The sequence below is a fragment of the Natator depressus genome, chromosome 3, assembly GCF_965152275.1.
Source record: "Natator depressus isolate rNatDep1 chromosome 3, rNatDep2.hap1, whole genome shotgun sequence".
Lineage (NCBI taxonomy): Eukaryota > Metazoa > Chordata > Testudines > Cheloniidae > Natator > Natator depressus.
Window position 1 is genome coordinate 90,745,641 of NC_134236.1, and position 23,260 is coordinate 90,768,900.

Genomic DNA, 23,260 nt, shown 5'->3' on the forward strand with positions numbered 1-23,260 from the left:
TCCCCATTTTGTCACTGGTGAATTTGAGGTAAAGAAATCACTAAGGGTATCAGTGTCTGTCCATCTGAATTTGTATGACAATGAATTCCTGAATCCTATTCCTTTTCTCAGAGCATTAGAACACGCTGTTCTCCCACTGCTCATAACCTTGGACACTTGTTCCATGTGAGATAGCATTTTCTGGCTGACAGACTTGTTGGGCCACAACCCGATCTCATTTACACTAGATGAAATCTGGAGTAACTCCCTTGATGCCAACGGAGTTACCCCACATTTGTACCAATGTGAGATTGCTATGTGGCCCATTTAAACAAAATATTTTTCATGTCTAAAACACCTGCAACATTATGTTTTGTAACTACATCACTATTTTACAGCTACAAGAGCATTTACCTATTCTGCTTTGTATAATCATACACAGAATGCCAGTTATAGAGAGAGTGATAAGCTACTAACTAAAAGCTAAGTTGTAAATAATATGGAATCAAGACATGATAATGAAAGAACAGAAGGAAAAGCTGAACTACAATGTTGCCTACTTTAAATTATCCTGTACCTTGTCAACAGGGGAAACAAGTGGGACTGAAGGCATTGTCTCAAACTCACCTTCAAAGGCATGGTTGAGGACTCCAGTAGAAAGCATTCTGTCCTCACGCTGGAGAGTGCAGCACGTCGGAGAGTTTCTCAGTTCTTGCAGTTGGTCCTGAATATAACAGAACGTAGGCCTATTGTGAGGTTCTTGGGCCCAGCATTTTGTCATTAAATCCCGTCTAGAAAAAAATAAATGATAAAATGAAAGAATTAATTCTAATGTAATTATAGCCACCATTATAATGAAGCTATGTTAGTGGATCATTAAATTCTCACCACCAATAACTTTGAGGGCCAGATTTTCAGCTGAGGTAAACTGGCATATCTCCATTGACTTTAATGAGTCTATGGTGACTTACACTAGAATGTTTCATTAATGAACACATAGATGAACACGATAGGCTGGGGAAGAGTCAACACGGCTTTTATAAAGCAAAACCATGGCTCACTAATCTATTAGAATTCTCTAATGGTGTCAACAAGCATGTGGACAAGGGTGGTCCAATGGATATAGCATACTTGGACTTTTACAAAGTCCCTCACGAAAGGTTTATAAGCAAAAGTAAGGAGTCATGGGATAAGAGGGAAGGTCCTCTCATGGATCAGTAACTGGTTAAAAGATAGGAAACAAAGGGTGGGAATAAATGGCCAGTTTTCACAGTGGAGAGGGGTACATAGTGGGGTCCCCACCAAAGATCTGTACTGGGACGAGTGCCATTAAACATATTCAGAAATGATCTGGAAAAGGGGGTAAACAGTGAGGTGTCAAAATGTGCAGACGATACAAAATTACTCAAGACAGTTAATCTCTCTGTCTGTTTTTTATTTAATCAAGCCTTTTACTGGGGAGGAACTCTCAATATCGGCCAGTGTTACAAGTACAACTGCTTAGTTACACACGTAATCAAAAATGTTTCTTCACCAAACTCAGCAGCAGAACTTTCATGGATAGCGAGGGGTTATGTGTGGAAACGATGGCCTCATCTACATTCAGGGACCACCATAATTCAGCTATTGGGGTAGCTGTGCTGGTACACACTCCTTCATGTAGACAAGAGCCTTTTGGGGTTTGCATTGATTTAGCTCAATTGTTCAAACTTTGGTTTGCCTTTGTCTACACTTAGGGGTTCACGCCAGTGTAGTTATGCCAACTGATGGCCATCAATTACTATATCAGGGTTTGAGTGTCGATAAAGTCAATATTTACTTAAGTGTAAATGCTTGTAGATCACATAGTCCCTGTCCCAACTCAGTACTAGAATTTACCCTCTCCACTCCTACAGGGAAAGTGGATTATTATCTTCCTGGATTAACATTTTGATAAACAAATGGTGTGTGTGGGGCGGGGGGGGGGGCATTCACATCCTCCTTCCTACCCATACAGTCCCTGCCCCTTCAAGGCCTTTTATGTCCTAGGCTTCATGTGAGTTCTACTTGTCCCTGCAGTGAAAGCCTACCACAAATTCCTAAACACTTCTTAATTGAAGTTGTTTGGCCTTTGAACCCTCTTCCTATCGGTGACGGTTTGTTTTGTAAAATGACAGTGAGCGAGCTGAAGTGCAGAGGAGACGATTAATGACTGCTGATGTCCAGTGCAGGTTCAATTGGGAAGCAGGAATGCCAAGAATCTAGGCATTCCATTAATAACTGAGCAAAGCAGCAACAAGCGATTTACTTTACTGACAGAATCGGCGTGCAGGTGCTGAGTGGTTGGCCAATGAGATAAATGAAGGTACAAGACTTAAAGAGCTAATTCAGACTCCTAGCTTTTAAAGATCAGGTTATTGATCTTAGGCCCTCATCCTACAAGTTACAACGTGTGAACGACCCCCACCACCTCCGTGCAGTCCCCCTGAAGTATGGATCTCTGCAGGGGTCCACCTGCACATTGTAAATTGCAGGACTGAAGCCTTAGAGGGTTATTTCAGCTAAAACAGATTTTCCTTGTTCCTTTTGAAGGCCTACTTAATCTTTATGAAGACAACATAGAGCCTTGAATAGCTTCCTACTAGAAATAAATTTCATGTGATGTATTTGTTAAATACTCTCCAGCAATGATCCATGAAACTCATGCTGCTATTCACTAACCCCCTGCCATAGAGGGCAGGGCTCACCAATTCTTCCCAAGCCATTTCTATAAAGCAGACGTTTGTGGGACTTTTACACCAGCAGGGATCTTGCATGTCAACTGGTCTCTCTTTCCATTTTTTGGACTGAATGCCAAATGCCCTGCTGTGACTACTTAGATGATAATAGAAACTTTGAATATAAGTCCTCCTCAGAGAGTTTAAAGGGTGAAATGGATTTGCTCCATCTCCCTCAAGCGACAGGCATATTGAGCCATTCTGCACATCAGTCTTTTTAAAAAATTGCATTTTAATGTAGTGCTTAAGATAGCCCGGAAAGGTGCTGTTTTTATCCACAGATATGTACAGAACAATCAGAAGAAGAATAAACTTCTCTCTTCTCACTTTGCCTCAACCTTTCTCTGTAGAGAGTACTTCTAGGGTGAGGGGGTGCCTGGTCTCCAAATACATTCCATCTATGGCTGGTTTTCTGAAATTGCCAACAAGGGTGCTAACCATTATGGTTACATAGGCACCTGTACACTAGGAACTAGACTGAGACTAAAATTCTTAAAGCCATCATGACTTCTATTGACTACTGAACTGGCTGCAGTCAAACCTGTGACCTATATAAGTGAAGGCTACATAGGCCATCACCAGTCCACACATCTTATGTTTAACTGCTTGGATGTGATACATTCTGTGAGTGGCAATATAATGCACAGACTGAGAAAACCCAACTTCTGCACTCAAGTGATTAAATTTAAGGGACAGAAGATGAACTCTCTGAAATTACCACTGATTCTGATTAGATACATCTCTTGCTACAAGATTCATTCCCAATGCTGAATGTCCAAATTATATCTTGGTTCCTGCATGTACAACAACAAATACACACCATTTAATTTTAGGGCTGAATTTTCAGCCACAACCGAAGCTCTACACTCACAAACTGGGCCATTGGATGAGTAGCTAGCCAGCTGGGGCATGCAAATGCAGATTATTTTGTCTGCCAAAAAGAGAACACACTGAATGCTGCAGGGGAAAGCTACTGCATGTGCAAAAGTTCCCAAGCAAAATGATGGGCAGGTGGACACGTGGCCCTCAGTATCTCATTAATGTTCATGATTCTATTCAAACAAAATTAACTTACAGATCATCCGGACAATTGTTTGGCAACTCCAGCCTCCCTCCTGTTTGTACATGATGTAAAACATCAAGATTGGAGTAACCTGGATATGGCTGATGACCCAGAGTTAAAGTTTCCCAAACCAAGACTCCAAAAGCCCTAAGGAAGGCAAAGGGAGAATTTTAATGAGCATAATGGATGTCATAAATAGACAATTATGTCTACTGTTATTTAACCTAATTTTTGCTAACCTCTAAATAAGCAAAAACAGAGCTAAAGGGTTTTAATTTCATATGAACCAGTTCATACATTCTTAACCAGGTCTCTAGAGCTCCTAGAAAAAACTACAGGAAGTAACCTATTATGCCACCTATCCTTCACGCACGTTGGGATCAATCCTGTAAGGAACTGAGCACCCTCACCCTCCACTGACACCTTGTAATATACAATTGTATCATATTTATTTAAGCAGCCTCTAGTGGCGTCAATGGGAGTTACACTTGCTTAATATCACTCGGGAGGCAGTCAGCACCTACAATCTGGGGCCTGGACTTGAAGCACTATACATTTCCCTTCTGTAAATAAAAAGAGTGAAAATTAAATGGCTGCAGTGAAGTACTGTTGAAAATTCTAACTGTGCTGATGCTAGGATCCAGACTGGGACAAAGGTCTAAAGAAGTGTATTAAAAACTTAAGGTCATTGCGGAGCTTGGGGAAATAGTGCTAAGGAGAAAAGGTTTGCCTCTGTGGAGGATGCACCATTTGGTCTAATGGAAAGTGGAGTGGGAAGAATGTGATGTCAGCAGTCAGTTCATTGACAAAAAAAAGCAAAATAGACACTTTGTGGACATACATATAAATTTGTTTTGGTCATGTGACCCTAGTTACTTCCAGCTGGACTGAAGTGAGACTCCATGGCTTTAAATAATGAAATATATACATGCAGGTATTTGTCAGAAGGCGGGACCTTTTATCAACTCAGGAAAACATCAACAAGCAGACATTATTTCCCTCAGTATAAAAATGACCAGAGATGGCACTATAAATAACACACCATTGCTACTGCAAACTGATTTTTCCCTGCTTTACTATTTATTATTTTCCCCACCTCTTTGTACCCCCAGGAACTTACCATACATCAGATCGGTTAGTAAACACACCATCAATAAGACTTTCAGGTGCCATCCATCTCACAGGGAGAAGCCCTTCTCCTCTTTTCCTGTAATAATCGTTTTTATAGACATCCCTGGCAAGTCCAAAATCCCCAATCTTCACTATTCGGGAGAGGCTGGTGTATTCCTTCACTGACACAAGGCAATTACGAGCTGCCAGGTCCCTAATATACAAGCATAAACAATGATGGAATTGTAATAATTTTTGCCAGGCAATCATTTTCAGTTTAGTTTATTTGCTCCTACAAACTGTAGGTAACAACATGTAAGAGCTACAAGGAAATTAACCTTGTACCTATGAATGAAGTGCATTTTCTCTAAATAGACACAACCTTTGCAAATATCCAGACAGATAGCCAGAAGGTCAGCCACTTTTAGCAAAGGACCGCAGAACTAAAAGAAAGAGAGGCAGTGATTAGCAATGTCTTCCATCTTTACAAAGGCAAAACAAAAAAGACCACTTGTTATGACAAAATTTATTGCTTGTCTCCTTTTGAGATTACCAGAGATTTTCAAAAGTGCAAAAAGCAGGTAGGTGCAAAATCTCTGTATATTACCAGGACAGACAACTCTGGGTATTCATGATTCAAGAACAAGGGGATTCTCTATTATCTAAGTAATATCAGTGAGAGATAGCAAAACAAACCCTATTTGCCGACTTCAGAGTAACATAATACTTACTGACATCATATATAATGACATATATAATGGGAGATATATGTATCATGTAGTGGGAGAATTGGGCCCCTGGAAATTATCCCCCACCTTTAAGGCATTATTGAGGACAGGCTAATTACTCAAGAGCTAATCACTAAACACTCTCATCAGGCCAGAGACAAGCAAACTTTCTGTAGTATGGATCAATAGCTAAGATCAGTACACTGGATCTGGACTAGGCATAAGAATGGCGGTGAATTAGGTTGTTGCTACAATGCCATAAAATCCTGGCTTTAAGTCATCCTTGCCAGTGACTTTATAATCCATGTTATTATTCCACATACTAAATATGAATCACCCGAGTAAGAGATTTATCCCTCCTCCCCAACCTCTCATTAGTTAGTAGATCTCCCCTAGCATATAAACTCTTTGAGACAGGGACAGTGTCTTCCTATATGTCTGAGAACTGCCTTTCCATTATAGATGCTTCTGCAATACAAATCATAAAAAGAGAAAATATTATCAGCCTTATTTATGCCTATTTGGGGTACATGATTTTACTAGGTAAATTCAATGGGCATTTTAGGACTAAAAATGTTTTTTGAAAATATAGTCCTAGGCCTATTGGCAGATCAAGCTACTGCCACACAAGAGACCTGAAGCTGGTTATGAGCTCAATGTTGAGTTCCTGGGCTGCTATGAAGAAGCCAGTCCAGAGACCTTCAGATGGAAAAAAGGGTTGGACAGACACAGGGCCTTTCACCAAGGGGAAAAGAGGAAAACGGTGGGATCCTTCAGGAATGCCACCAGCAGCTAAAAATAAAAAACATACCTTTTGGAGTCCACTGCCTACCTTTTGCCCTCTGGCTCCTCGTAAATAGCTGAGTAGATCTCCTCCTTCCATCAGTTCCAGGATAATGTACTGGGGTTCATTCAACAGACAAACTCCAAGTAACTTCAGGATGTGGGGGTGATCAAATTTGCTGAAAAAAAACAAAACATATGTAGGAGGAAAAATCCAACAAAAATCATGGACTTTACTAGCTAACTGGACTTGCACCCATTTCCTGCTACCAGTACTGTACTAAGTGTTTCATCTCTAAAATCCTGTCTGTACCAATTGTAGGCTTTTGACACTTGCAAAGTTCTGTATCTCCTCAACCTTAAAGAGAGCTCAAGTATATATACCAAAAATGTAGCTTTATGTTATTCTATGGGTTAGGGTGGTTAGGCATGGGCTCTTCAGAGTGTTCCTTAGGGTGACCAGATGTCCTGATTTTCTAGGGACAGTCCCAATATTCAGGGCTTTGTCTTATAGAGGCGCCTATTACCCCCACAATGTCCTGTCCTGATTTTTCACACTTGCTATCCAGTCACCCTAGTGTTCCTAGAAAAAAGGAAGTGTGCAGAGGAAGAATACCTATGTGATTGTCTCCTCTTGGTTGAAGTTAATATGAACTGCAATCTGTCCTTGATATTCTGGAGATTTACTACATTTATAGTGTTTTCTGCAACATAACATTAAATGAGAAAAAAGAGGACATTTTACAATTACTATTATTAGAGTGGAATGACTCACCCAGAGAAGTCCATTCCATCATATAGTCTGTGGGGCAACATATCATCTTAGTGCAGAGGAGCTTCAGCAGCTTTGCCATAGCTTTGTGCTCGTGTAACGCTGACAGACCCTGGTCGTCAGCAGGCAGGATCGAACCTGCAGCCTCTGGAGCTTAGTGCATGAGCCTCTACCACATGAGCTAAAAGCTAACTGGCTGTTAGCTAAGGCTGTAGAGCAGACTCGTTTTTCTCTCTCTTGCTTTAAATGGTCTCGGTGCCACTAGATGGGACATAACACCATAACCTGGAGGTGTGTGGGTTACATACTTCCCCTAGCCAAGGAAGTGCATCCTGAGCTTCAGAGACTTCCCAGTTGGAATCGTGGATGAGCCCCCACTTGTAACGCCAACATACCCCGGTCATGGGCAAGCGAGATCGAACTTGGGGCCTCTGGAGTCAACTGTTGACCTGGGTCAACTGGCTCTTAGCTAAGGCTGTAGAGCAAACGCATTTAACTCTCTCTCTTAAAGTGGTCTTGGTGCCACTAGATGAGACAGAACACCACACCCAGGAGGTGTGTGGGTTACACTAGCTTGTCATGAATTTCGACTAACCAACAGTCTAAAGAAGACTCTGATTATGGCACAAGGTGTGTTGGCTGCACCAGAGATTTCAGTAGCTGACACCATACTAGATATTGTGCACAAGTTCTGCTATCTAGGATCATCTGTCCTGGAGAACTTATTGCAAGATGACAAGCTTAATTCTTGCATCAGCAGCCGCCATATTCAGCCAACTAACCAAGGGCATGTGAGATAACAGGAAACTAACACTGAACACCAAGATACACATCTTGGCTTAATGGTGAAATCCTAGCGGATCTTAAACATAAAAAAGAAGCTTACAAGAAGTGGAAGGTTGGACATATGACCAGGGAAGAGTATAAAAATATTGCTCGGGCATGTAGGAAAGATATCAGGAGGGCCAAATCGCACCTGGAGCTGCAGCTAGCAAGAGATGTCAAGAGTAACAAGAAGGGTTTCTTCAGGTATGTTGGCAACAAGAAGAAAGCCAAGGAAAGTGTGGGCCCCTTACTGAATGAGGGAGGCAACCTAGTGACAGAGGATGTGGAAAAAGCTAATGTACTCAATGCTTTTTTTGCCTCTGTTTTCACTAACAAGGTCAGCTCCCAGACTGCTGCGCTGGGCATCACAGAATGGGGAAGAGATGGCCAGCCCTCTGTGGAGATAGAGGTGGTTAGGGACTATTTAGAAAAGCTGGACGTGCACAAGTCCATGGGGCCGGACGAGTTACATCCGAGAGTGCTGAAGGAATTGGCGGCTGTGATTGCAGAGCCCTTGGCCATTATCTTTGAAAACTCGTGGCGAACGGGGGAAGTCCCGGATGACTGGAAAAAGGCTAATGTAGTACCAATCTTTAAAAAAGGGAAGAAGGAGGATCCTGGGAACTACAGGCCAGTCAGCCTCACCTCAGTCCCTGGAAAAATCATGGAGCAGGTCCTCAAAGAATCAATCCTGAAGCACTTACATGAGAGGAAAGTGATCAGGAACAGTCAGCATGGATTCACCAAGGGAAGGTCATGCCTGACTAATCTAATCGCCTTTTATGATGAGATTACTGGTTCTGTGGATGAAGGGAAAGCAGTGGATGTATTGTTTCTTGACTTTAGCAAAGCTTTTGACAAGGTCTCCCACAGTATTCTTGTCAGCAAGTTAAGGAAGTATGGGCTAGATGAATGCACTATAAGGTGGGTAGAAAGCTGGCTAGATTGTCGGGCTCAACGGGTAGTGATCAATGGCTCCATGTCTAGTTGGCAGCCGGTGTCAAGTGGAGTGCCCCAGGGGTCGGTCCTGGGGCCGGTTTTGTTCAATATCTTCATAAATGATCTGGAGGATGGTGTGGATTGCACTCTCAGCAAATTTGCAGATGATACTAAACTGGGAGGAGTGGTAGATACGCTGGAGGGGAGGGATAGGATACAGAAGGACCTAGACAAATTGGAGGATTGGGCCAAAAGAAATCTGATGAGGTTCAATAAGGATAAGTGCAGGGTCCTGCACTTAGGATGGAAGAATCCAATGCACCGCTACAGACTAGGGACCGAATGGCTAGGCAGCAGTTCTGCGGAAAAGGACCTAGGGGTGACAGTGGACGAGAAGCTGGATATGAGTCAACAGTGTGCCCTTGTTGCCAAGAAGGCCAATGGCATTTTGGGATGTATAAGTAGGGGCATAGCGAGCAGATCGAGGGATGTGATCGTTCCCCTCTATTCGACACTGGTGAGGCCTCATCTGGAGTACTGTGTCCAGTTTTGGGCCCCACACTACAAGAAGGATGTGGATAAATTGGAGAGAGTCCAGCGAAGGGCAACAAAAATGATTAGGGGTCTAGAGCACATGACTTATGAAGAGAGGCTGAGGGAGCTGGGATTGTTTAGTCTGCAGAAGAGAAGAATGAGGGGGGATTTGATAGCTGCTTTCAACTACCTGAAAGGGGGTTCCAAAGAGGATGGCTCTAGACTGTTCTCAATGGTAGCAGATGACAGAACGAGGAGTAATGATCTCAAGTTGCAATGGGGGAGGTTTAGATTGGATATTAGGAAAAACTTTTTCACTAAGAGGGTGGTGAAACACTGGAATGCGTTACCTAGGGAGGTGGTAGAATCTCCTTCCTTAGAGGTTTTTAAGGTCAGGCTTGACAAAGCCCTGGCTGGGATGATTTAACTGGGAATTGGTCCTGCTTCGAGCAGGGGGTTGGACTAGATGACCTTCTGGGGTCCCTTCCAACCCTGATATTCTATGATTCTATGATCTAGCAGACCTGCATTTTGAGCACATTGCTGTTGGGTGGTGAGGCCTGGACCACCTACCACAGACATGAAAGAAGGCTAAACATCTTTCACACACCTGCTGTCTTTGCCGTATTCTAAATATCAAGCAGGAAACCAAAGTTCCTGACACTTGAGAAAGCAACATTGCCAAGTCTAATCACTCTTCTCAAACACAGATGTCTCCGTTGGCTTGGTCATCTGCACCCAATGGAAGATGGACATAGTCCAAAGGATTTCCTGCATGGAGAACGTGCAAATACCCTGAGGCCACTAGACTGACCTAGGGTCAGGTACAAGGACGTTTGCAAGAGGGACTTGAAAACTTTCAACATTGACACCATAAGCTGGGAAAGGTGCAGCTAGCAACAGGCTGCTCTAGAGGCCTGCACTTTATCACAGAGTCAAAGAGCTGAAGGGAGTGGCTGTGAGAGAGGAAAGTGAAGAGAGCGAATAGCAAAGTGCAGCAGTTCTCAAGCGCTAGTAATGAGCTGACTTCTTCCTCTGGCCCTGTACCTTACGCCTGCGTTATCTGTGGCAAGGACTGTCACTCAAGAATTGGACTTTTTAGCCACTTGTGATGCTGCCGAATGACACACAGTAACTGAACTTTTTTGGCACTTACACCATCATTTTTTGAAACAGATGGTTGCCATCGTATAGTCTTTAGGGGCAAATGACCATAGATTCATGAGAGTTAGAGATGTAAAAGACCTATTAGGTTACCCAGGCCAACCACTTGCTTATGCAGTATTGCTTCCTATAGTACATTTTCAAGGGAAATCTAAAACTGTGTGAAGAATACTTGCAATCGCATCTGTTTGCATGCATAAACCCATTAAACAGACTTTTATGTGTCCAAACAAATAGGGATATTATAGGGACGCTCTAAAATCTAGTACATTTCAAAGAAGGAATTAAAAGCAGTTCCAGATTCTGTCAGTTTCTGTGTTTCTACAATCACAATTTCTTATGATTTAAAATGGTTTTCTCTCCCCACTGCTGCGTGAAAGATTCTAAACAATCTGGGAAACTATCCAGGGGATAGAGTGAAAATGACTTTAGTCAAAGTGCTGTCAAATGTAAACAAACAAATAAAACAGAGAAACTTTTTTCCTCTAACCTCTTTCAGTTCCAGGAATCTTAGGTGTTGCTTGTAACAATAGTAGGTAAAAACTTTTCCGTGAGAAGTGTGATTTTTAAGTTGACAGTTCCCTTCCCCGGCCTGGCACATACCTCTCAATCATACATAAACTCTGGCTCTCAAGAACAATAGTAAGAGTAGGAGCACCTGGTACTTCCCTTACAAGTCTCCAACAGTTTCTCCACAGACTTGTCATTCTTTATCTCCTGAGATTTTGCAATATATTTTTGAACACAAGAGACTCAGTTACCAATATCCAATATCAAATGGTTGTTTGAAAACAGAATGTAACCCAAGTATTTTATCACTGGTGCATAATAATAGTAACAGAAGCAATGTATACTCCTTGTTTAAACACAACAGTGTGCATAGCATTACAGTCTGCATTGCAATATTCATTTAGACAGACAAGCAACAGAAAGGTTATATTTAGATAAAAAGCACATCAGGATTTTTTAAACAGCTGCAATTATGTTGCCCAGTCAGTCCTCAGCTTCAATAATTTATGAGACCTAACAGATAAATATCAAGCATCTACCATTAGACCTTCTCGACAGCTTATGAAAATATCTCCCATTTTGGTAAGTGCCTCACATGAAAATTCAGTAACAAATGAAACACATGAAAAAGTTCCTGGTTTAGTGAAGGTTAATGGGAACAATGAATTTTTAAATTTTGTTTCATATTCTGCCTATCTCTAAGTCCCATTGTGTGTGTTAGTGTGTGTAAATTTAATTGTACTAATTTTCAGGGGTCTCTGTTTCCAGGAATTTTGTGTTTAAATTATTTATCTGTAAGAAATAATGCAGTAAGTAGGGATGCATAAGATATTTTGTCTACAGATATATACCATATTCATTTTACCTAGAAAAATATGTTTGTAGTATCTTAGTGACAAGCAGACTGGTTTTAAGTTAAACTCTTATTAGGAACAGTAACGATGTACAAAACTAAGGTAACAAACTTTCCTAAAGTCCTCCAGGAAGTGAAGAGTTGTCACGCTTTTTGGAGAACTTATTCTATAGCACAATGTAGCTGGAACTTAAGGTCGCAAAGGGAAGGCTACTTACCTTACAGTAAGTGGAGTTCTTAGAGATGTGTTCTCCCTGTGGGTATTTGCTGTAGGGTGTGCATCCGCTATGTGCGCCCAGGACCAGAAATTCTTCAATCATAGTGTCAGTTATGTAAGAACATAAGAACGGCCATACTGGGTTAGACCAAAGGTCCATCTAGCCCAGTATCCTGTCTTCCAACAGTGGCCAATTCCTGGTGCCCCAGAGGGAATGAACAGAACAGGTAATCGAGTGATCCATCCCCTGTCGCCCATTCCCAGCTTCTGGCAAACAGAGGCTAGGGACACCATCTTTGACCATCCTGGCTAACAACTATTGATGGACCTATCCTCCATGAATTTATCTGACATTTATATGACTGGAAAAAGGCTAATGTAGTGCCAATCTTTAAAAAAGGGAAGAAGGAGGATCCTGGGAACTACAGACCAGTCAGCCTCACCTCAGTCCCTGGAAAAATCATGGAGCAGGTCCTCAAAGAATCAATCCTGAAGCACTTACATGAGAGGAAAGTGATCAGGAACAGTCAGCATGGATTCACCAAGGGAAGGTCATGCCTGACTAATCTAATCGCCTTTTATGATGAGATTACTGGTTCTGTGGATGAAGGGAAAGCAGTGGATGTATTGTTTCTTGACTTTAGCAAAGCTTTTGACACGGTCTCCCACAGTATTCTTGTCAGCAAGTTAAGGAAGTATGGGCTAGATGAATGCACTATAAGGTGGGTAGAAAGCTGGCTAGATTGTCGGGCTCAACGGGTAGTGATCAATGGCTCCATGTCTAGTTGGCAGCCGGTGTCAAGTGGAGTGCCCCAGGGGTCGGTCCTGGGGCCGGTTTTGTTCAATATCTTCATAAATGATCTGGAGGATGGTGTGGATTGCACTCTCAGCAAATTTGCAGATGATACTAAACTGGGAGGAGTGGTAGATACGCTGGAGGGGAGGGATAGGATACAGAAGGACCTAGACAAATTGGAGGATTGGGCCAAAAGAAATCTGATGAGGTTCAATAAGGATAAGTGCAGGGTCCTGCACTTAGGATGGAAGAATCCAATGCACCGCTACAGACTAGGGACCGAATGGCTAGGCAGCAGTTCTGCGGAAAAGGACCTAGGGGTGACAGTGGACGAGAAGCTGGATATGAGTCAACAGTGTGCCCTTGTTGCCAAGAAGGCCAATGGCATTTTGGGATGTATAAGTAGGGGCATAGCGAGCAGATCGAGGGATGTGATCGTTCCCCTCTATTCGACACTGGTGAGGCCTCATCTGGAGTACTGTGTCCAGTTTTGGGCCCCACACTACAAGAAGGATGTGGATAAATTGGAGAGAGTCCAGCGAAGGGCAACAAAAATGATTAGGGGTCTAGAGCACATGACTTATGAAGAGAGGCTGAGGGAGCTGGGATTGTTTAGTCTGCGGAAGAGAAGAATGAGGGGGGATTTGATAGCTGCTTTCAACTACCTGAAAGGGGGTTCCAAAGAGGATGGCTCTAGACTGTTCTCAATGGTAGCAGATGACAGAACGAGGAGTAATGGTCTCAAGTTGCAATGGGGGAGGTTTAGATTGGATATTAGGAAAAACTTTTTCACTAAGAGGGTGGTGAAACACTGGAATGCGTTACCTAGGGAGGTGGTAGAATCTCCTTCCTTAGAGGTTTTTAAGGTCAGGCTTGACAAAGCCCTGGCTGGGATGATTTAACTGGGAATTGGTCCTGCTTCGAGCAGAGGGTTGGACTAGATGACCTTCTGGGGTCCCTTCCAACCCTGATATTCTATGATTCTATGATTCTATGATCTAGTTCTTTTTTGAACCCCTTCAAAAACACAACATCCTCTGTCAAAGAGTTCCACAGGTTGACTGTGCGTTGTGTGAAGAAACACTTCCTTTTATTTGTTTTAAACCTGCTGCCTGTTAATTTGATTTGGTGACCCCTAGTTCCTGTGTTATGAGGAGGAGTACATAACACTTCCTTATTTACTTTCTCCCCACCAGTCATGATTTTATACACCTCTATCATATCCCCCTTAGTCGTCTCTTTTCCAAGCTGAAAAGTCCCAGTCTTATTAATCTCTCCTCATATGGAAGCTGTTCTATACCCCTAATCATTTTTGTTGACCTTTTCTGTACCTTTTCCAATTCCAATATATCTTTTTTGAGATGAGGCGATCACATCTGCACGCAGTATTCAAGATGTGGGCGTACCATGGATTTATAGAGAGGCAATATGATACATTCTGTCTGATCCCTTTCCTAATGATTCCCAACATTCTGTTAGCTTTTTTGACTGCTGCTGCACATTGGGTGGATGTTCTCAGAGAACTATCCACAATGACTCCAAGATTTCTTTCTTGAGTGGTAACAGCTAATTTAGGCCCATCTTTTATATGTACAGTTAGGATTATGTTTTCCAATGTGCAGTACTTTGCATTTATCAACATTGAATTTCATCCGCCGTTTTGTTGTCTAGTCAACCAGTTTTGTGAGATCCCCTGTAACTCTTCACAGTCTGCTTTGGACTTAACTATCTTGAGTAGTTTTGTATCACCTGCAAATGTTGCCACCTCACCGTTTACCCCTTTTTCCATTGGTCCACATCTGCAATGCTATGCCTCCTCATGCCACAAACCGAGGGCATAAATGGTGGTGCCAACAGTCTGCCCCTTCAGTTCCTATTCCACAGCGAATCACGTGAGGATCCAAATCAGAAGGGAAGGAGAGCAGGTCAGGAATACCCACAAGTACCACACATCTCAAAAAAATCCAGTTGTTATAAGGTAAGTAACCTTCCTTGCTTCTTCTAGTGCTGGTCGCTATCTGTGTTCCCGCTAAGCTGCATGATTGGGTGGCTGACCAGGAGTGATTCAACTGCCACGCACTTGATTAGCAGAGCTGCACACATCTGGCAGCATGTGTTCAGGTACCCCTCCCCCTGCTACTTTGCAGCCATGTTGCTCCTGCCCTCTACCTTGGAGCCCCTGGCCAGCTGCAGGCTGTGCAGAGTGGGGGGACGGGGGAGGCACTGATGTCAGGGTGTCCCCCTCCCCCTGCCCTTGTACCCCATCTCTGCAGAGCAGGGGAGTGGGGACAGGGATCGGGAGCAGGAGAGCTGCTGCAGTCTGAGGTCTGAACGAGCCTTCCGGGCGGTGAGTGAGTGCCTTAAAAAGACAGCCCATGGTCTCTCAGAGATGTCCCCAGCAGCCAGCACACACACACACACACACACACACTCTGTCATAAATATAAAGGGAAGGGTAAACACCTTTAAAATCCCTCCTGGCCAGAGGAAAAACCCTTTCACCTGTAAAGGGTTAAGAAACTAGGATAACCTCGCTGGCACCTGACCAAAATGACCAATGAGGAGACAAGATATTTTCAAAGCTGGAGGGGGGGGGAGAAACAAAGGTTCTCTCTGTCTGTGTGATGCGGGAACAGAAAAGGAATGGAGTCTTAGAACTTAGTAAGTAATCTAGTTAGCTATGCATTAGATTCTTTTTTGTTTAAATGGCTGATAAAATAGCTGTGCTGAATGGAATGGATATTCCTGTTTTTGTCTCTTTTTGTAACTTAAGGTTTTGCCTAGAGGGATTCTCTATGTTTTGACTCTGATTACCCTGTAAGGTATTTACCATCCTGATTTTACAGAGGTGATTCTTTTACTTTTTCTTCTATTAAAATTCTTCTTTTAAGAACCTGATTGCTTTTTCATTGTTCTTAAGATCCAAGGGTTTGGGTCTGTGTTCACCTATGCAAATTGGTGAGGATTTTTATCAAGCCTTCCCCAGGAAAGGGGGTGTAGGGTTTGGGGAGGATTTTGCGGGGAAAGATGTTTCCAAGCGGGCTCTTTCCTGGTTATATATCTGTTAGACGCTTGGTGGTGGCAGCAATAAAGTCCAAGGGCAAAAGGTAAAATAGTTTGTACCTTGGGGAAGTTTTAACCTAAGCTGGTAAAAGTAAGCTTAGGGGGTTTTCATGCAGGTCCCCACATCTGTACCCTAGAGTTCAGAGTGGGGAAGGAACCTTCACACACACACACACACAGAGTCTCTCCCCTCCCCCCTGCCCATGTAACCCATCTCCACAGAGCAGGGAAGGGGGCAGTGCTCAGAAGCAGGAGAGCTGCTGTGGTCTGAGGTCTGAATGAGCCTTCCCACGGTCAGTGAGGGTACCTTAAAGAGACAGTGCACAGCGTCTCTCAGAGACTTCCCTAGTAGCCAGCACACACACTGTCTGTGTGTGTGCGCATGTGTGTGTGTGTGTGTGTGTGTGTGTCTGTCTGTCTGTCTGTCTCTCTCTCTCTCTCACACACACACACAGTCTTTCACCCTCACTTCCCAAAACATACTTGTATTATTGTTGTTGTTACTTCTTGGTACTTCCTGCAATGCACAGATATTCTCTGTAATTTTATTTTTTCAAAGTGTTATTTGAGTTTTTTGACTGGTCTATGCATTTCATCATTTTTATTTCTCTCTTACACTTTAATGTAATTCTTTGAGTAGTGAGTTCTAAAATGCCTAACCTGTGCTGGCTGGAGTAATTAGCCCTATAGTAACTTTTTAAAACTATGTATTTTATCTAGGTTTTTGGTTTCTACTGGTGGTGCACATCCACACATACTTTGGTGCACATAACAAAATTTATTCCGCACATGGATGGAAAAAATTAGAGGGAACATTGGTACTGTATTAACTATGGGCGATTCCCAAACCATGTTTATTTTGGAGAAGGGTGCAAGAAGGTACCTGGCACCACAGACTCTGGGACTGCTGAACCAAAGGATGCATCATCTGCCAAGGCATAAGTCAGAGCGTAGTGCCAAGTCAATGTACTGACAGAGCTCCAAGTAGTTGCCCTGCAGATTTTGGAAAGAGGGACACCTTGCAGTGATACTACTGGGGCAGCCTATGCCCTATGTGAGTGACCTTTGGTACCACATGGAGGAGGAGGAATTTCTTCAGGCTGATAACAAAGGAGGATGCAGCCAGAGATTCACCTCAAGAATCTGTGGGAAGATATGGCCTTGCCCTTCATTCCAGCAAATGAAATGTATAGTCGAGAAGCTCCTCAAAATGGCTTTGTCCAATCCAAATAGAAAGCCAGGGAGAGACTTTCATCTAAAGCAGGTCATCTCCTTTCATCTCTCAGATGGGGCTTCGGGTGAAATACAGGTAGATGAATCATTTGACTCAGATGGAAATCCGACAGGACCATAAGAACAAACACAGGATCTAGGCCACCGTCAGCAATAAATACAGGAAGAAGCATGAAGCCAAGGGCTCAAAGGACAGCCTCATAAGTGCTTCTAGTACTAAATTCAGATCCCAGAGAGAGCAAGATACCAGAGGGGAAATGCTAACAAAGCCTTTAAGGACTGGACTGTCATGAGATAAGTGCAAACTGAGTAACTCTCTCTTGGAGGGTGAAATGCACTGATAGCCACGAGATGCACTCTCAGTGAGCTGACTGGAAGTCTTGATACCTTTAGGGAGAGGAAGTCATGCAGGATACTGGAAAGTTAGGACTTTTCCAGAGAGAGGTGATGTTGCTGGTACCACAAGGAAAAGCACTTCCATTTAGCAACATAACACTTCAGTGTAAAAGGTTTTCTAATATTAAGCAAGATATATTGCACTCCTTTTGAGCAGGTTCATTCAAAGTCTGTCACCCAATCACCAGAAACCAGGCTGGGAACTGGAGGGAAGCCTGGCTGGGATAGGTTTCAGAGTAGCAGCCGTGTTAGTCTCTAAGGTGCCACAAGTACTCTTTTTCTTTTTGCGGATACAGACTAACAAATTTATTTGAGCATAAGCTTTCGTGAGCTACAGCTCACTTCATCGGATGCATGCATCCAATGAAGTGAGCTGTAGCTCACAAAAGCTCAAGCTCAAATAAATTTGTTAGTCTCTAAGGTGCCACAAGTACTCCTTTTCTTCTGGCTGGGATAGTTGGTTCTGCCCCCATACTGAGAGAGAAGTGTTGGGGATGATTGTAGGTGAATGCACATATGAGGGGTCATTTGTAGGGCCAACATAGGCTATTATAATTACTGTTGCTCTGTCATTCTGTATTTTCCAGAGAACATGAGGTATGAGGGGAATGGGAAGGAAGTTATACATTAATGGTTTTGACCATGGAAGCAGGAAGGTATCCCCTCTAGAGTCCAGACCCTGGCCATTGAAAGAGCAATAGTTTGCCATTTCTTGTTTTCTTGGGTGGCAAAGAGGTCCCAGAATGGGTACCCCCATTGGTGGAAGATTTGCTGAACCACTGAAGAGTTGAGCTCCCACTCATAGTCCTTGTTGAACTGCCTGCTGATCTGATCTGCCAGGGAATTCATGAATCCCGAAAGGTGCAATGCGGAGAGGGTGATGTGATGGATGCACCAGTTCCATAGCTGTACCATGTCCCTTCAGAGCGATCTAGCCCTGGAAATAATGTCCACAACACATTTGCCAAAGGTTCAGATTGACCATCATGGAAGGAAACGGGTTAGGTGAGTGCCAAATGGGGGTGATGGTGGTGACAGAACAACTGGTTAATGGCTCTTGAGCAATCCATAAAAGCACCGTTTTAGAGGGCTGATGAGTTTGGAGGGAAGATATTAATGGAGCAGTGTATCTGCCTTGTTGCAGTCATGAGAATCTTTCAGTGTGTGGAGTTCTTCATACATCTTCTTGCTGAAGAGGGTGTTCCCTTCTAAAGGGAGGGCCTCCTTTGTTGTTTGTACCTTAGGGAACCCAGATGTCTGTAACCAGTAAGCTCATCTCATGACCAGCAAGGTTGCTATTGAGCAGGATGCCATGTCCACTAATGATGACCTGGCCTTCCCCTCACCAGGTATGGCCTGAAATTGACGCTTACTCAATATGGACATTATGGTCATTCACAATCCTGAAGAGCAAGCTGACTGAAGAGAAGTTCTTCGTACCAATGGTCCAGCCTCTCAGCCTCTTTCTCTGAGGGGTTGGATTTTTGGGTGATGGAGTCTACTGCATTCAGGGGCTATCCAGACTACCAGCAAGTTTGGGTGATAATATAAGTATTTTGTCCCCAGAGGGGACAAAATATCTATTCTTGGCTCGCTCTTTCTCTCTCTCTCTCTCTCTCTCTCAGGTGGCCAAGGTCCTCCAAATGGCCTTAGCCGGGTCCAAGATGGCTTCATTCATGGATGAAGGATGGCTAAAAGCTTTGCATGTAGGTCCTGCACTTCCTCCAATGGGATTTGGAGGGTGTCAGCTATCCTCCTAAGCAGTTCTTGGTATAGCCTGTAATTGTCAGGCAGAGTGGGGAAGATTGGCAATACCACCTCATCTGGGGACGAGGATGAAGCTGTAGAGGGTTCTGGCCGTACCAGCTGCTCCAGCTGTGTCTCTTGATATTCTGCCAGAGCTTTCTCTCTAAACGCTGGAGGCTGAGGTTGGTATCTGAAGTATTACGATTCTGGGCCCAGTGGCAAGGGTTCCATGCACCCTAATGTGACCACATAGGGTCATATGGGTAGGGAGGTGGACCATATGTTGGTACCAGTACTCCTTTGGGGGTGAATATGGGTCCTGGGCAGGGGAGGGTCCCCATGAAGCCCTGTCAGGTCTAAACTCTTATAGGGAAGCCCTTGTCATAACTGGTTTACCATCTCTTGTTCTCGGAGTAGAATTTCTCTGATTCAAGAGGCAGTGCCATTGGTGTCACCTGGGTGAGGGTGGTATGGCTGGAGGTGGGACAGAGACAGCATCCTGATATCATAGCTCTGTTGGAGGTGGGGTTGGGGAAGAGATGGTGTTTCAATGTGTAACACCGACAGACCCCGGTCATCGGCAGACAGGATCAAACCTGGGGCCTCTGGAGATTAGTGCATGAGCCTCTACCGCATAAGCTAAAAGCCTACTGGCCCTTAGCTAAGGCTGTAAAGCAGACTCATTAACCTTTAAGTGGTCTTGGTGCCACGCGCGGGGACAGAACACCACGCTCAGGAGGTGCGTGGGTTACAAATATCCTATACTAACACTGGTTACATGAGGACCAGGGACTCTGGATCCAGGTAGGTTGCCAGAACATCTTGAAGGGCGCATCTCAGTTGAGCTGTAAGAGAACTGGCTGGAGTCTTTGGTTTCAGGACCGATGGTGCAGGCTTAGGCGCACAGTATGACACTGCCAGCGAAGAGGGTGTGCACTGCTTACTATCTTTGCACCACTAGAGGACAGTTTTGGAACAGCAGAAGCCGCTGGTATCATCGATGCCTGCCCAATCTCACCATGAGTTCTAGGTGAACTCTGTATGGGGCGCAGAGTCTTGTCCAAACCTGAGAGAAGGAGTGAAACTGCTCTCCTGTCTGAGGACCTATGAACAGACTTCTCTGCTCTTTTGTGCTTCTTTCCCTTGTCATGCTTCCACTTGGTCTTTCGGCTTGGTGGGACAATCTGCCAGTGGAGCCATGCTCAGTGATTCAGGTGAAGAGTTGGAGAACGGGATGGCCCTGGATCTGATCTAGGTCTCATGGTTAGCTCCATAAGAGGTTGGCAGACCTGGAACTCCAAGAGCCTGCCTGGTACAGGGGGAGACAAGTGGATAGAATGCATGACTCCCCGAAGCAGTGGGGGCTGGTATTGTGAGGGTCACTCAGAAGGAGATTTAGGGACAGACAAGGCAGCTTTGAAGCGAGGAACCCTGGGCATAGGGGAGACAGGTTGGGGGAAGGAACCTCCCCAACTCTAACTAACTAACTAAACTAGATTTAAGCTAACCAACTATGTAAACGTAAGAATGAAATAACTATTTACAATTATTTACAGGTAAAACATCAAGTGAAAGAAAAGAATACAGGTGGATTCTGTCCCAGACCACGGGCAGTAGAAGACAAACCAAAGAGGCACACCCACTCTGAATACTCAGAGAGACCAACACTCAAAGAAGAAGGGAAAGGATGCATTCAAAAGTCAGGAAATGCACATAAAACCTTAACTCCTCTCCTTTATGAAACTGCATTTTGATCGCCTTTAATTACGTAATCACATATAAGTATTTTCATAGGAGCCCTGTCTCATTCCATGCTCGGTTCAGCAAATGAGCAAAGGAAATGTGACACTGATTTTTAAAAAACTTCTGGAAACAGAAGCAAAGAGAGAGTATGCACACAATATAATTGCTATCTGTCTATTATAATTCAATAATATTATATTTTCAGTATGGGAAATTAAATTCCAAATTTTCAATACTGGCTTCTTATTGTGAGTGCCCAAATTTAAAGTCAGAGAATTGCAAGTGCACCTCTGAAAATTAAGCCTTATTCATATTCTTATGCTCCTAAGTGAAGTTTTTATCTCAAATCATGGCACATTCACTGGGGACTCCAGAGAACCTGGATTTCCAGCTCAAACACTGACGTCTTCATGTAAATTCATTCTCAAAGGACGTGTACATATATCATATATTTGCGCCCTGAATAGGTAAAGATATGTGGCAACCTCTACCGGTGAATGTGCACATATTAAAACCAACTTTCAACAAGGAATTAAAACTTTGGGGCCTATTCTTATCCTGATAAACTGGGACTGTCAAATACCACCCCATTATTATTAATATTGCTATTGTTACTATTATATTAATTGGCTCAGAGGGAGGAGCAGCGAGGCTGAAACATCCCAGTCCAAAGGTCCAGTCAATCCATGAAATTAGTGCAATAAACTTTCAATCTCCATCTACTCTGCAAACAAATTTTGCAGCTTCATTTTGGTATGATTCATTAGGGATGCTTTAATTCTTTAGCAAAAATAAGGGACACAAAAAATACCCACAAACCCCATTCAGATGAAAGTGATTCTCTAATCCCTCCTGAAGGCCAGAGCCTTCATTTAGATCATTCTTGAAAGAAATTTTGTGGCAGATCCAGCATTACCTCATCAAGTGTGCCTCCTTCAGGAACTCACTCTTCTCATAATCTGTCGCACCCTTCTTCAAAGTCTATGCAACACAAGGCCAAAACAAGTAGTTAGCACAATTCGATCACTGCCAGTGTAACCCATGTAGCACTTATATCAGAAAAAATTCAATGGGCTGCTTTCCTCTTCTAACACACACACACACACACACACACACTTTTCCTATTCTATATTTCCAGGAGTGGCTACAATGTAATAGGCACTTTCTAAACAGAAATAGGCATCTATGCCCTCTTCCTACTCTGAGGAGCTCACAGTGTAAGGACAGACTAGTAAACCGAGAGCAGGGTATGGGGAAGGGGGTAACAGCTGAGGCTAAAGACACTTAGGAAAACTGTGTTCCAGCTCAAAGGAGTTGCCTATAGTTGCGCAAGACGGTTTTAACCATGTTTCACATGCATCCCGTTTGTTTTCAGCTTTCCTCTTCTGCAGCTGTTCAACATGCTCCTGATAAAGGTAAAGCTACATATTCAGTGTTCCTGAACATGCTATTACACCTCCCTGCTCCCCAGTTCTTGTTTTGACTGACAGTTAAACAGGAGGGAGATTGGTTCATTCTGTCAAGTTACATTACTGGGGTATATCTACACTGCAGTTGGAAGCCCACCTCCTAGCCTGGGTAGACAGACTTACACTAGGTTTGCTTGAGCTAGCGCACTAAAAACAGCAGTGTGGATGCTGCAGCATGGGTGGAGGCTCAAGCTAGCCACCCAAGGACTGATCCAGGGGACTCAGGTGATTAGCCCAAGCTGCCATCTGTGCCACGGCATGCACACTGCCATTTTTGGTGTGTTAGCGAGTCTGTCTACCCCGTCTGGGAGGCACACTCCCAGCTGCAGGGTAGACATGCCGTGGGTTGCCTAGTGAGTTCGTCTCACATTCCAGGATTTGGAACTGAATGTAGAGTTTGTCTTAGTTTAGTCACTAAAGGAGGGTGATCCAGAATTTAAATATGTTAAAATGTTTAACGTGATTGACTGTCTCAGTTAAGGAAAGGCCCAAGACTGGACATTAACAAGTGTTATGAGGGGAGCTCAACCCTTAGTGATTTCCACAAGGTCATGAGTGAATTAGTGGCAGGGACAGAAATA

At 43.6% G+C, this 23,260-nt stretch overlaps 1 protein-coding gene across 1 annotated transcript in view; it reads right to left on the reverse strand.

Moving 5' to 3' along the window:
• The window catches only part of ROS1 (ROS proto-oncogene 1, receptor tyrosine kinase), a 112,933-nt gene that overhangs the window by 10,522 nt on the left and 79,151 nt on the right, over positions 1-23,260 (reverse strand). Inside the window, exons 38-43 of the mRNA XM_074947578.1 lie at positions 22,127-22,191; positions 6,469-6,598; positions 5,254-5,351; positions 4,919-5,122; positions 3,811-3,945; positions 607-770 (exon numbers count right to left, since the gene is read on the reverse strand). Of these exons, the coding sequence (XP_074803679.1) occupies positions 607-770; positions 3,811-3,945; positions 4,919-5,122; positions 5,254-5,351; positions 6,469-6,598; positions 22,127-22,191 (796 nt within the window). The remainder of the gene's footprint in view (positions 1-606; positions 771-3,810; positions 3,946-4,918; positions 5,123-5,253; positions 5,352-6,468; positions 6,599-22,126; positions 22,192-23,260) is intronic.